The sequence below is a fragment of the Urocitellus parryii genome, chromosome 10 (assembly GCF_045843805.1).
Source record: "Urocitellus parryii isolate mUroPar1 chromosome 10, mUroPar1.hap1, whole genome shotgun sequence".
NCBI lineage: Eukaryota > Metazoa > Chordata > Mammalia > Rodentia > Sciuridae > Urocitellus > Urocitellus parryii.
Window position 1 is genome coordinate 42254021 of NC_135540.1, and position 15813 is coordinate 42269833.

General features: G+C 34.6%; 1 protein-coding gene across 1 annotated transcript in view; it reads left to right on the forward strand.

The window, feature by feature from the left end:
• Positions 1-15813, forward strand: part of Pdlim5 (PDZ and LIM domain 5) — a 220885-nt gene that overhangs the window by 179144 nt on the left and 25928 nt on the right. The window contains exon 5 of the mRNA XM_077803615.1: positions 13683-13857. Coding sequence (XP_077659741.1) covers positions 13683-13857 — 175 coding nt within the window. The remainder of the gene's footprint in view (positions 1-13682; positions 13858-15813) is intronic.

Consider the following 15813-nt stretch of genomic DNA (forward strand, 5'->3'; position numbering starts at 1 on the left):
AAGGAATCGTGCAGAATCATATAGTGAGATGACCCTAGTAATTTAGACTCAGAATAATGTATTTTCCTGTAATAAAGATAATAACATCAGTGAATATATATTTAAAGAAGACTAGATCACTTTAGCAGTAGGGATAGAATAGAAAAGATTCCATCCTTGGACAGATAAGATAAACTAGGTAACTGGCAACTGCTAAGATTTGTTTCAGGTAACATGTTCTTTGTATCTAAATTTCATTCTTGAAATTCAGATTGCTTAGCTCTAAGATTCTAGTTCATTCTATGCTTAATCATACCATGTCAATGGTATATGCTACATTTTAGCAATAAAGACAAGCTTATTTACTTCATTATGGACAGAGCTTTGGAGAGATCTGATATATTCTTTATTTTCTTTTTTCAAGGAAGACTCAGATATATTTGTGAGATTTGATTAGATCAAAGCTGAATGATGTGCATCTCAGTTATAAGTGGATAAAATTCTATCTTTTATTTGAAGTCTAAAGGAGATAGGGGTGAGAAAGGAAATTACTGTTTCTACAACCACCCCAAATTTCATTGTAGGCTTCGTGCTACACTAATAAATCGAGATAACTAGATTTGCTTAGCTAAGATGGATAGATTTATTGGTTCCATCTTAAAATTTTTATACGAATAAGTAAAATCATACCAGTTGCATGTATTTCATCTCTTCTAATAATGTTTTATTGCCATCTGCTCCCCTGCATTTTGATATCATTATATAGTCCACTTGCCATGAAGGTCTGAGTGGAGCCATTCATTTTCAAAATTGATGTGTGAAGCATCTAAATATTTTGTATCTTCTTATAAAATGAGTAGATTTTTGTTTAAAATTATTATGATTCTTAGGAAAAAAGAAGTGTAACAACCATTAACCACCTGCTTTCTTTCTTCTAAATGTTCTTTGATTGGGATATATTTTTATGTTGAAAGCTTCAAGTACACATCTGTGAAAGCTCTTCTTTCTCCCTGTTTTTCTTTTATCCTGACATTAATGAATTAAATCTTTTATAAAAGAAAATATCTTGATTTATCTATAAATGCTTTTCATAAAGAATTACTACATCTTATAAATTGCATATGCTTTAAGTCAGGCATTAGGTTAGGATAATATGGTTCTTGCTCACATCTAGCCCACCACTTGTTTTTGTAAATGAAGTTTTATTGAAGCACAGCCATACATATTGTCTGTGGCTACTTTCTTGCTGCAGTGGCAGAGTTGAATACTTGCAAAAGAGTTTGAAAGTCTCATAAAGTCATAAATATTTACTCTCTGGCTCTTTACAGAAAGTACATAAACTCTAGGCTTAAACCATATGAATAAGAAAAATTTTTGTGCTTGATAATTCTGCACAGGAGGTGAAAACTTTATTGGGGGGGTGGGCTGTGAACACTCTTTTCAGCACTGATGTTGGAACATAGTGCATATTTGCTTGTCTATCTTACCTTCCCAAAGATAAACCATTTGGAGGCAGATGTCATATCCTTGGATGAATCTTTCATACCAGAAGAATTCCTGGGTCTAAACATTGAATGTCTCTTAAGTACTTTATGAGTGAGTGGATATTTTATTTGTTAACCATGTAAGAGCTTATGTCAAAGCATAATAATAACTGACATTTATGAAATATTTCTTAAAATTCAAGGAGCCATAAGTAAACATTTACATTGCCTTATTTTACTTTCTCACATTTTGAGGTGTTATTATTGCTGTTTTACATACAAGGAAAAATAAGACTCAGAATGATGACATTTCTAATGTCACAGCTAGAAAACAATAGAACTGTGAACCCAAGTGTATCTTTTTTTTTAAGAGAGAGAGAGAGAGAGAGAGAGAATTTCAATATTTATTTTTTAGTTATCGGCGGTCACAACATCTTTGTTTGTATGTGGTGCTGAGGATGGAACCTGGGCCGCACGCATGCCAGGCGAGCGCGCTACCACTTGAGCCACATCCCCAGCCCCCAAGTGTATCTTAACATTATGTTATTAAGTTAGATATATTGCCCTACTCTATCCTTAAAAGAGCTGAGTGACAGTTCTTTTTTATACTTTTGAATAGTGATAATGAAATTGATTTTTTATAACTTTATTTTATTTATTTTTATGTGGTGCTGGGGATCAAACCCAGTGCCTCATACATGTAAGGCAAGTGCTCTGCCACTGAGCCACAATCCTAGCCCTAAAGTTGTTTTTTTTTTTATTTCAGAGATCTAATGACTTTAAATGAGAATTAGATCTTAAGAGAATAGTTATAAAGACATGAGGACATTCCTGATTTTAAAATTTTACAGCCATATGTATTCATCATTAGAGACATTGTGAATCAATATTGTTTGACATGGGAAACCTCCCTAATTTTTTTCCTTTCTACTTTAATCATTTTTCCCTACATGATGCATATTCTATTTGTATGAATGATTTAAGCCATAGATACCACCTTCTTTTTTTATTTTTTTAATTGTTGATGGTCCTTTATTTTATATATATGTGGTGCTGAGAATCGAACCCAGTGCCTCACACATGCTAAGCAAATGTTCTACTACTGAGCCACAACCCCAGTCCCATGATACCACCTTTTTTTATCTTTGGGTTTAGGCTTCTTTTTCATTTATATGAGATTAAAATTAATAGAAAAATGGCAAAAGCTAAACCCATTTTGGTTTCCTTACTTAGGAAACATGACATGCCAGAACTCTAGATTTATTGTGAGTATGACATAATTTTAATGTATGTTCTTACAAGTTTTTTCATCCAATACGAGCAAAATTCTACAAATTTAATATTTTAAATTAGTTTTTAGCTTACATAATCTATAAAACTTTGCCAGTGATCCTCTTTAGTATACCTGATGTAATGAATTATGCCTGTTTTTTTTAATATTTTCTTTTGTCCCCCCTTTATTCTTTATGTCTTTTTAATTTTTAATGCCACAAACCACATTGGCCTCTCACAATTAAAGTATGGACTTGTCTTCCCATTTTTAAATTACAATTGCAGTGATATTGAGAATATTCAGAAAATTCTGCATACATTGGATAGATAGATTTTTTTTACTTTAATTGAATGATGGCAAAACCAGATACTTTAACATCTTGTTACTTTGTTTGCAAGGTACGTGCTGGGTTTCTTTTACTTGTAACTCTGACCAAATGGAAGTCTTCCACATAACCTCAGTCAGTGTGGGAAAAAAGACAGGTCTGTGTGTACCCAATTTTTGATTACATGTGATGTAAGAAATTAAAAAGAGAACTAAACCTAATCCAAGTCCCATGTTCACTTTAATTAAGACAGTCTCGATCTAGTTTAATCTGTGTTCTTAAAGTTGAAAGACTGGTTGCTAATGGAAGAAACTAACCTCCTGAAGTTGCGGAAATACTTGATACTTAGCCTTGGGGTGCACCTGTTCCAGTTCTTTATGGCATACATACCAGCATTCTCTACTGCTTAGAAAAATGATAATAGTTTAATCTGTCCAATTTTGCTTTTAATCATTGAGTTTAAAAAAATCCTTGATTCCATTTAATAAAAATTGCATAAACCTCTTCATAATGCTCTCTGATCTTAGATCTTGGCTTAACTTTTTCCATTTCAGTTGGATATGATTTCATGCCCGGATTACAAAGAGTAGACTGCTGTTTATTCTTCCAAAGCAAGGAGCTTGACAGACAAAATGCACAGATCCTGTGCTTCTCTTGGCCACCATCTGTCTGGGATGGTTGGGGAAGGGGCAGAGGAGAAAGCACTGAGTGTGTACAATAATATGCAAGCTTGCTGCCATCACTGCTGCCCAATTTAGTATGTGTAAAATTTCTGCCATACCTTTGAGGACATATTCTGAGATGCTGAATTATGATACTTTATCTCCCCTAAGAGTGCCAGAACGTCACTTTGATGTAGCCCAGTTATTTATACAAGAATAGCATTAGCCTCCACCACATTTTCAACAGGAACACCCCTTGCAATTCAGCCAGTTGTTTCTCACACCATAAACTCACGGATGACTTCTGCCTTGTGAACATTTGTCTTTTCTTTTTGCAGTGGGGGACATTTGTATTCATAGATACTTTCAATACAAACTTTAACTTCTAACAATGAGACTGAAATATTACAGGATTTTTAAATAAGGAATCAGAAATACTTTATGGTTATCCCTAGATTGATTCCCATAATTTTCTTTGTTGGTTTATCTTAATCCAAATGTAGTGGTTGAAGTATTTACAGCTCTATGGAGTTTGTACAACAAAATGGATTTAGTGGTTCTTTCCTGTTTTTCCATGGCAAAAGTATTAAATCTACAATTATGTTTCTCTTATAAGATTTTTTAAAATTTAAACATGAAGTCTCAAACATTTTTCAAAACATGGATATTCAGCCTTATAGCCATATGTTTTATTTAAGGAACCTTGTATCCATTAATTATAATGATTAAAAAGCATAGGCAGCTAGGTTTAGGGAAAGAAAGAACTCTGCAGGAAATTAAACTTGTCATTTACAAATACATGAATGGCTTAAAGGTGATAATCTAAGCTGTGAAGGACATCAGAGTAAATAAAAAATAATGCTTTCATACATTATTCCTAAATTTATTCTTGTAGGCTCAATAGGGAATTTAAAATAGCAAAAATTAATCATTTCAGTTATCACTAGTCTCTCCTCTGAACTGGCCTGGAAGTTAGTATTTCCAGGTTTAGATCAAATTGAGGAGATCTGCCTTCATATAATGTATCAAGGCAGTCACTGGAAAAGCCATACCTTGGCAAGAATTGATACATGATAAATGCTTGATGAATGAATGCAATAGGGACGTAGCCTTTGGAGTCAAACAGACATGGTTCTGGGTTCAAGAGCCCGCATTCTCCCTTCATTGGCTTCCATGACATACTCTGCTGGTGTTTATCCTACCTATGTCCATCCCTAAAGTGTTTATTATTTGCTTTCTACCTAAGGAGCTTTTCTTCCTTCATGATGCACTTTTCCTAAACTACCTCACTCCCATGACTCAAATGTCATCAATATGCTGGTGACCCCTGTTCAGTTTTTCTAGTTTTGATATTTCTAATGAGTTCACATATTCAAAAAACTCTCTGGGCTAAAATGAACCACAGGTGCCTCCAACTAAAAAAAAAGGCAGGGGGTGCACCCTTTGAGGGAAATGACCAATCTTGCTCTTATCCTCTACTGTGCATTCATTCACATGTAGCAGAGTGCCTGCCACTGTATAGGATTTCAATATGTAGTTGTTAAATGACTAAATGTCTATACTAGTCAACAGTAATATACTGATTCCTCACACGTATACAATACATTAGTTAGCTTTCTGTTAGTATAACAGAATACCTGGGGTAATCCACTTAAAGAGTAAAGGTTTATTCTGGCTCACAGTTTTGGAAGTTTCAGTCCATGGTCAATTGGCTCCTACTACATTTAGCCTGTGGCATCATTGCAGGAGGGCACAGTGAGGGAACCCAATCACCGCATGGCCAAGAATGAAAGGAGGAAGAGACTGGGATCCACCAGTCCCTTCGAGGCATGCCCCAATGATGTCCCACTAGGTCCCACCTCTTAAAGGTCCTACCACCTTCCACTCGCACCATGGTCTGGAGACACCAAGCTGTTAATATATGTGCCTTTGAGGGGCATTTCAGGTCCAAACTAGAGCATCTTCTATAACATAATTGATCTGTAACCTTCTTAAACTCCATGGGGGCAGAAATTATGTCTGTCTTGTTCACAGTGGTAAAACCCAGCATATTGCTTGATTCATAGTAGTTGTTCAGAAAACATTTATTTTATTTCATTATTTGGCACATCCTTGGGCAAGTCATTTATCCTTTCTGAGCTTTATATTCTTGAGCTATAAAATAGTAATAATGGCAATTTATGGTGTCATTGTAAAAATGAAACAGTGTAGTTATCCTCTATTTCTTTTAACTCTAACATTAAAAAGTTCAAATATATATAAATGTGTATATATATACATATATGTATATACATATGTGTGTATATTATTAAAGACTTGGCTTCTTCTGCATATATGTTACAAAGGATGTAGTGATAGAGGGAATTATAGATTAGAAGGAATTTAAGAGACAAGTATAATATATGGACTTTTTTTGGATCCTGTTTAATACTGCAGTGGGAGATATATGGTAGCTGTACATTTTCTAGTACACTGAACCTGTGAATATGTTGTGTTATGTGGCAGAGGAGAATTGAGGATGCAAATTGAGTTAAAATTGCTCATCAGTTGACCTTAAGATGGGGAGATTATCTTAGTGGAACTCAGTGTATATCATAAGGGTCTTCAGAAGTGGAACAGGGAAGAATGAAGAGAGGATCAGAGTGACACAATGTGAAAAGGGCTTTATCTTGTATTGCTGTCTTTGAAGATGGTGGGCCTGGCCATAAACCAGAGACTTTGGGCAGTCTATAGAAACTAGGGAATAAATTTCCCTAAATCCTTCAGCAGAAAGAAACATCCTGCCAATACCTTGATTTTGATCCAGCAATATCTGTATAGGAAAACTATAAGAAAATAAGATTATGAGTTTTTTTAATATTATTTTTTAGTTGTGGTTGGACACAGTACCTTTATTTTACTTATTTTTATGTGGTGCTGAGGATCAAACCCAGGGCCTCTTGTGTGCTAGGCAAGTGTTATACTGCTGAGCCACAACCCTAGTCCTGACTGTGTTGTTTTTAAGGCAAGATGTTTTGGTAATTTATTATAGTAGCAATAGGAAACTAATACAGTATATAATAAGAAAAAATTAATTTGATTGTTTGATGATATTAAGGAATGATTTTAATTGTGATATAAACATTATAATGTTTTAGAAGAATATTTTAGGTATACTGCAATATTATGGATTAAATGCTATATCTCGAATTTACTTTAAAATAATCTAAAAGATGACAGAGAAATAAGTAAGAAATCAAACATGATCAGTTATGAAGGCATAATGGTCAAAGCTTGATTCTTTGCCTTTGTTAAATTTTACTGGTTTTCAAAATAATGAATTGGTTCCTTACCATCCTATAGAGATTATAAATGTGGGTTTTTTAAAACTCTAGAATCATTGTGGACTTAGAATTTGAACATGCTAGATTATTTCAGTCCCTTGTAATTATTAATAATGCTCAAACTACCCTATCTGCTTCTTCCAATCCTTTTGATACAACCCCAGTAGTGTTGCCTGCTTTCTAATTTGAAACGATATTCTGTACTATCACTGTTCATTTTTTGGCCCATCTTAGAATCACCAATTTCTCTAGAATCTTGTTCCCTTTAATATAGAAAGAATAATTTTGGCATTGGAGTCCTTCTTCTGTAAGCAAACATTTATTGGGCAATAAGCTAGGGACTATTCTAGGTGCTAGGGAGAGAGCAATGAACAAAGTAGACAGTATGCATGGCCTCGAGGTATGGAGAGACAGCTGATTAACAATTTTAAAAAGTGTATGATACATCAGATGGTGATGGGTGCAATGGCAAAAGATAAACCAGTTAAGGAATAACAGGGAGTGCTGGCTTGGCAGGGAGTATTGTGGTTTTGCATAGGGCAGTCAAAAAAGCAACAATGACAATATGGGGAAGAGGGAGTAGAAGGCACAAGGGCTCTGAATTAAAAGCATGCTGATAATTTTAGAGGACTAATAAGGCAAACATGTTTGTTATATAGTGGACAAGGGATAGAGTGGCAAGAGAGCATAGTCAAAAAAGTGGCAGGGATCAACCCTATGAGATCTTTGGGTTTAGTGGTATGTTCAAAGGGAGTTATTGGAAGGTTGGAGTAGAGGAATAGAATGGTCTGACTTCATTTTTGCTGGCTTCTGTGCTAGTGGCAAGGGTAGAAGCAAGGAGAGCTGTAGGCGGACTCTGTAGTAGCCCAAGCAAGAGATGTTGATGACCTAGACCAGGATGTACTTTGGAGAACTGAGGATGCAAATGGAGTTAAAATTGCTCATCAGTTGACCTTATCGGGTTATATTTTTTGTACTGTCATGTTATCAGATTATGTTTTTTGTATTGTCATGGGCAATTCATCTTTGAACACCCAGCTTTCCCTCCTCCTAAGTGATATGTTTAGCAATACAAAAACATTGCATCCAGTAAGAGTAAGCTGCCTTAGATGACATTGATAACATCTGTTATCACTAATGTTTGCTCTTTGTGATATTATTCCCCAATTGATTTATATTATGTGTCCAAGTAAAGTCTGACATAATATAGTATTTTCTCACCTAGTATATGTCAGTAATAAGAATTTTTTTAACTGTTAATTGAATAATTTTATTTGAACCAAACAGTCAACTAATTCGTGTCATGCCTATTCAGGTATAGTTTGGCCAGGTGCTTAATATATGCATTGTAATCTTCACTGCTATTTTAAATGCATTGGTTCAGAATTAACTGTCATTTAGGAACAGGAATCAAGAGCACAAATATTAAATAACCCATCTTATTCTTAATATAGTTAGAATACATCCAGAAAAGTCACACATTGTACTACCAAGAATTCTATTTCTCACAGAAAACTTTTTTATAACGTATATAGCAAGTACCTTTTAATGTATATGGCCTATTAGTGCAGCAATTATTTGAATAAACTTGATAATCACCTGTTTGGAACTTGAAGTCATTAGAAAAGAAAACTAGCCCTCGCACCATTTAAAACTTGTGTTGAATATTTCTCTAAATAATACAAACCTGAATCATCTAGCACATGCAGTAGCACAGGCCTGTAATCCCAGAGGTATGGGGACCTAGGCAGGTGGATCACAAGTTCAAGTCAGCCTCACCAATTTAGCAAAACCCTGCCTCAAAAAACAACAGGACTGAGAATGTAGCTCAGAATCTGGGTTCAATTTCCAGTACCAAATGATTAAATTAAATTAAAAACCTGAATTATCTGCTCAGGAAAAAAATGCAGTTAAGATCTTTCTAGATTGAAGAATTTTCACTTTATCTTGCCAAATGAAATACCATAAAGACTTGGTGAGTAACAGCAAATAAGTGTTCTATCAAATTAATTAATATTACATGGTTCAATTTTTTTAATTCTTTATCTCCAATGAATAGTCTATAGTCCAAAGAGATGGTTTTTCTTTGTAGTAAATTAAACTTATATGTAGTAAGCCAGGGATTTGTTGGCTTTTTAAAAATTCTGATGTATCAACATGACAAATATTTTTAAAACTAGCAACTCAACATGTTATGCACTGAGTATATTTTACTTGGTTAACTTGACAGATTTCTTTAATAAGTACTGCGAAAGCATTCTAATACACTGCTAGGTGTCTCCCTCAGTTACTTTGTGTTGAATTCATTTAATGATAATCTTTGTAACCTTAGGTTTGACTATCACAGGGTCAAAAAACAAAAGAAAAAATAAGATGAGAATATATGCCATTTATAACCTTTAGAAGACTCATAAATAACAATATTTTAAATTAATGAGTGAGATTGTCACCAGTACTGTTGACTTGAAGGGTAGCTAGTGGGTTTGAATTTCTATGAGTTTTGTGGAGCTGGAATATATTTGATACAAATGAAAAGAAATTAATTTCCAAACAGGGTCCCAGTAGAGTAGGATTTGCCCAAAAAGAAGCTGAATTTCATGAAAGTTGCTCAAGATTAAGGTTGAAAAGGAAATCTGGAGTCAAGTCACTTCCTCTCAGTATTCTCATTTTGACACTTTACTGATTCATTATTCACTTTGAGTAAGTCACTAGACTTTTTGTGACTTAGATTCCTACATTATGATGTGGGGTTGATTCAGCACTCCTATTTAATGATCTTAATAGAACTTCAAAGAAAAAAATCTTCTTATTACAAATAAGTAGATAGTCATCTTCAAACTATCTCTAAAGAGATCAATTTTTTCTGCGTACAAATAGAAGATTTTTATAATGGGTTTCATACGTGAAGCATTTTGGTCACTGTGCTATGGAAAAATGGTTTTCTGTGTGTAGGAATGCAGGAATTTGAAGTCATTAGAAAAGTCATTAGAAATAATAATGAAGTCATTAGAAATAATAATGGAAGCAGGGCTCCTTTTGTGGTGTTTCCCTTCTCCTGAGACATCACCTTCTTATGCCTCCCTCTCCTGTGAGTAGAGGCCAGGGAATTGGCACTTGACAGCTCAGAGGTTGCCCATCCCTTTGCTGGAGTAGTGAGAAATTCAGTCTGAAGAAATGAAACATCATTTATTCATATGGGAAATAACTGTTCTTTGGAAATGTTCAGGACTCAGTAATTAACAGGGCTTGTATGACTTTGTATGCGAGCCAATGAGCTAGCAATGCAGCAACAAACAGAGGTGTGAGAATTTCTCTTATATCCAAAGTAGTTAAAATGAGGCAGTAACAGAAGCAAGGCTTTTCTCCCCCCACCCACCCACCCCCCCAAAAAAAGGAAAGCAGTAGAACCAAGAGCCTTCTCATGTTTTTAAGATATAGTCGCATGTTTCTTGTGTAAGAATGAATGCTCATGTTAAATGAGTTTGTCCCTCATATACCTTCTGCTTGAGGCATGGGCCAGATGGATATGTCCCATTTTTACAATGACTGATGGAGAATTACTACACTCTTTTATTGCTAAAAATGTCTCAGTGTCTCAGCACTTTAGGGCTTATGCATAGATAATGTGATAATACAAAGGCACATGGTAGATGAAAGGGTTTGACTTGTCTTTGAGGTCTGATTTTCAGATTTTCCAGTCAGTAACTTTCTCATTATCACAAATCCTGAAAATCCTGGACCTAATCCACATTTTTAAAATACCTGTTTGTATAGTTTAAAGGCAAAAAACAAAAAGTGATTTGGAACCTTCTTTTCCATTTAATCGATTAAATATTAATTTTTCACCTTCTATTTGCAAGGCAATCTTGGGGTAATAGAAAAGAATATGCAGTTTATGCCTATTTCTAAGAGTTAGTAATCGACTGAGGAAGGGAAATTATTAATAGGATATTAATAAATACCAAATAAATTATACAGGAAGGACTCTTCTAGTCATGATGCTCAGAGGAAACTTTAGAGAAGACAGTGGTACTCATATGAATCTTGCAGAATGGAAAAACTTAAGTAGCAGTGGGGAAAAGGGCATTTCATTGACTGGGGGATCATAGAGGCAGGGTTTGGTATGGCATACTCAAGGGACAGTGAGTAAAATATAGCATAGTGTTTAAGAATACAGACTAAGAAGCCAGATTGCTCAGTAACAAGATTGTCTTTTCTTGCTATGTGACTTTGGGCAGATTTCTTATCCTCTCTTTACTCAGATTCCTTATAAACTAAGAAAGTGACACTAATCATACTGAGATTACAGGACTTTTGGAAAAAAACCATGAGAATAGTACCTTTAAATAGTATTTGCACAAGTTTAGCATTAAACAAATGTAACTTAGTATGATGGTGATGGAAATGATATCTAGGGAAGAGTAAAAAACAGTTGTTAGTAAGATTGGAGTAGGCTCAGTGAGTGATGGGCTGCATACAGTTTGCAGGGAGGAGTCACAGTTTTATGAGCAAGACAATATGATCAGAGTAGTGTTTTTGAAAAAAAAAATGTAGCATAACAGGTTGAAGAAGAGACTGGCAGGAGATATAATGATTAGAAGACCTGTAATAATCCTGACTTGAGGAATTCAAGACCAGAACTCAAATGATAGAGCATGGGTTTGAATTAGAAATGAGGGACCAGCTTGAGAACATGTTCTTTGAAACAGTTGCTAGGGCCTAGGGATGAAGCATCAGGGAAATTGGAAGCAGAGTCCTGTGCCTGCTTATGTGGTATAGTATATGCAGGAAGAGGAAATCCATTTACTGTCTTAAATTTAAAGACTATAACTGGGTTTGGCATTGAAAATATAAGCCTGGATTAGAAACTAAAGAGCCAGAGATGGGAGTTGCATTGTGAGAGTAAATGAGAAGGAGGAAGCTGTACTAAGTGAATATTGCAGTAATTCTCTTTTCCAGTTCTGTGAGAAAAAGTGAGAGCCTAAGATAATGGAAACATGTTCCTGGTCTAGCAGACTTCACTATAATTTATTTGGTATTTATTAATATCCTATTAATACTTTTCCTTCTTCAGTCGAGGTCCCTGTCCTATAAAGTGCCATTTTACAGATGGAGTCTCAGGCCTAGCACCAAAGATGTGCTAAGTGTTCACAAATGCTGGGCTTCTGCATCTGTAATTGCACATCATAGCGAAACAGGCTTTATTCTTGTGAGAGAGGGGTGTCCATACAATTATTTTAATTAATCTTACCCCATTCCAACCATACTTTAATATAGATACTGTCAACTTGTGTTGGTATATATGTAAATATGTCCATCTATAAACACACATTCTGTTGTTCATTTAAAATGATTTTCATGTATTTTGTTGTTATTTAAAATGATTTAGTATGTATCTTTTCTCTTCCATCATATTTTAGTGGCCTGTGGGTAAGAAGAAGGCCTTCTGCCGGTTTTACTCACTTCCAGTTTTCACATTTGTTCACTTATGTGTCAATCCCGGTTCATTCATTCATTTATTCATTTCAAACACTCTTGCAACTGCAAGAGTGATAAATAAGATAGTTCTTGGGAGCAAATTATCTAATTGGAGAAAAAGAGACACACACATATGCAGTAGAAGCAATAATAAAGACATTTACAGAAAATTATGGGAACATCAAAGAGAAACATTGGATCTAGAATGTGTAGAAAGGGCCATGTGCAGAGGTGGTTCAGGGAGGGTTTCTCAGAAGCTGACTTCTGGGCTCAATCTTAAATAGTAAGCAGTGGTTACTTTGAAAATAGGAAGGAGGGTAGAAAAATGACATTACTAAGAGCAAGCCTAGCCTGTGTGTAGATAGCCCCATTCACAAGAAAAAGTGAGGCAGTTTGGTGTTGAAGCATTAAGTGAGAGGCAGCATAGGGGAATGATGAGGTTGTGGAGCAGGAGGGATTTGCATAGGGTGCTTAGAGGCCTGAACTCACTGGCCATGAACAGGAGATCTTGAAAGGCTCTGCACAGAGTTGTGGTTGATTAAGATTTCAGTCTTAAGTGGCAGCTAGAAGGGTGAATTTTGGCAGATAATACAGAAGATACTGAGAACCTGAACCAGGACACTGTTGCAGAAATGGAGAAAAGGTCCTGCTGATTGATTGTGTAGTATACAATCAATCAGCAGGACCTGTTCTCACCAAACATGAGGAGGGGAAGGAACAAAGATGATTCTAGGTAGCTACCTTACATGCTTGGATAACTGGTTAGCACAGATTGCAAGAGGGAATATAGTTTGTTTTTATCTTCAATACATTGAGGTTTTTAATGTGCCAATGATACATTTGGAATGAAGTCTAGTTAGTGGTTAGTAGAAATTTCTAGATAACTAGAAATATATCACCTTTGTTATTGACCTAGCCATAGCTCCTCTTGGAAGCAGAGCAAGCATCCAATGCATACATTTGTCATAACTCTTCTACTGTGTTATAATCATTTTCTTCTTTTATACTTGTCTGTATAACCAAAGCCCAGTATTTGGGTCATAACTTTACCACAAATATAAGACTGAGTAAAAGATAATTTTAAAGATTATTTGCTTCTTAGGAGAAGTTTTTATTTGACTAATTCTCATTCTGATTTATCTGTGTTTTAACTCCCAGCACCTTCCATTGGAAGAATCTCAAACAGTGGTACTCCCTCAGGAGCAGGGGCACCAGCCAACTCCACTGTGGGGCAGCCCCAGCCAAGTGACCAGGATACTTTAGTGCAGAGAGCTGAGCACATTCCTGCTGGGAAAAGAACTCCAATGTGTGCCCACTGTAATCAGGTCATCAGGTTGGTTATTTATTTTTGAAATTTTCTCCAAAGTCCTTGATAACAATGTTGTTGTTTTAAAATATTCTATAATATTTGCAATTTTATTAGTAAAAATATTCTTGCCATAATTCTGTATAATAGTGTTGAAATAAATAAATGTAAATATATATTTTAATTAAACCTATTTTAATGAGAAGTAATTCTGGGCCTGGTAAAAATAAAACTAAAAATACCAATTATTTCAGTTATAATTCCTATCAGAACTAAGGAAAGATAGTGATTAATTTGGCCCTTCAGAGAATAATAAAATTTTAAGACTTAAAGGTACCCTGAAGATCATTTATCTCAACTTTGTATTTTACAGATTATAAAAGTGAGAACTTTCATTTAGATGAAAAATAAGTAGCAGTATAAAGAACTTTAAGCCCTAGAGAAAAGATTGGATTTTCAAATACCTAAGCATTGAAAGATATAATTACCTTCAGATTTGTTCATAAATGCCCTAAATGTTAGGTTAGGTCATAACCTGCTTCTTTAAAATATTTTTTGCTCAAACCTATTTTACTGTTTCTTAAACTGCCAAGAAGGGAAAAATGTACAGATATCTTAAGTGAGTGTGAAGATAAAAGTAGAAATTGCATTCATCACCCTACCTGCCTTTTTTTTAAATGGAGTGCCAGGCCAGGTTGCAGTTTTAATGCAGACATTCTATCATATGAACTAAATATATGGCCATCACTTATTGCTCCGTCATCTACTGAATTTTATATTCTGTATTGTCCAGCACTTGTTCCTTATTCTGGAACTTTTAAAATCTCTTAGCATTTTTAATAGGTGGCTTTTAAAATTTTATGAGGTGTAGGTCTAAGGGCCAATTTGCAAATATCTAAAGGACCTTGTTTCCTCTTTGTGAGTTGCCTTGTTGACAATAACAAATAAAATTGTTTGAAATTATTGCTCATTCTCTGTTCTTTTCTAAATCATTCTGTTTTGAAACTGTTGAAACAACGGCGTCCCTGAATGAAGTTAAGACTTTCTTAAAACATAATCCCCTCCTCTAGTACATAAAAATTACTTGGCATAATATTAAAATGGAACCCAAGCCTCAGTACTTGAATAATTCTTTTCCTTAACCAACTATTAATTAAACAATGTTACAAGAATATAACACACTACAAAATTAAAAATAGCATTTTTTAAGTAGTCAGTGTTGATAGTGATGTTTTAAAAATACAGAAAAGCAGACACCAAAAATCAAATTCACATATAATCCTGTCTCCCAAGATAACCATTATCAATATTTTAGTACAGACTTTTAAAACATAGTCAGATATCACTTTACAGAAATAGGATCATAATATGGTATTTTGTAAATTGTTACTTTTCACTTAAGTTGTATTATTCAGAGTTAATTCTGCTTCATAAGAATTAACCAGTTAGTAGTGATAGTAGTGATAGTGGTTATGAGGAGAAGGGACAAATCAGTACTAAGTTTCCAAAGTCTAGCACAGTGTCCACATACAGAAAACACTCAGTGGCTTAACTGCACAGACTAGATAGGACTCTAGGCCAATTCCTACTTCAGTGAATTTGGCTAGAGTGTCAATTTGGTTACTCATTTTCTTAAAAAGTCTTCAATAGAGTTCTTGTCTTACAGGAAAAAAAATAATATAAAATCTAATATGGCGCTGCTCTATCCCAATAAAAGAAACAATGTAATGTTTTTAAGTATTACCATTTGTTGTATATTTGGTTTAATATTAACAAAATATAAAGGTAAATGCTGACTTATTACATAGTTACAAGTTTTTGTAGTACTTTGGCTACCTGGACTGGTGTTTAGAGATACTACATTTTTTTTTAATTAGTTGCTCAAGACAATACAATGATCTTGACAGATCATATATTTGATTCAAATGGGGTATGAATTCTTATTTTTTTTAAAAAAAAAGCCTCTATGGAAACAGAAATCAC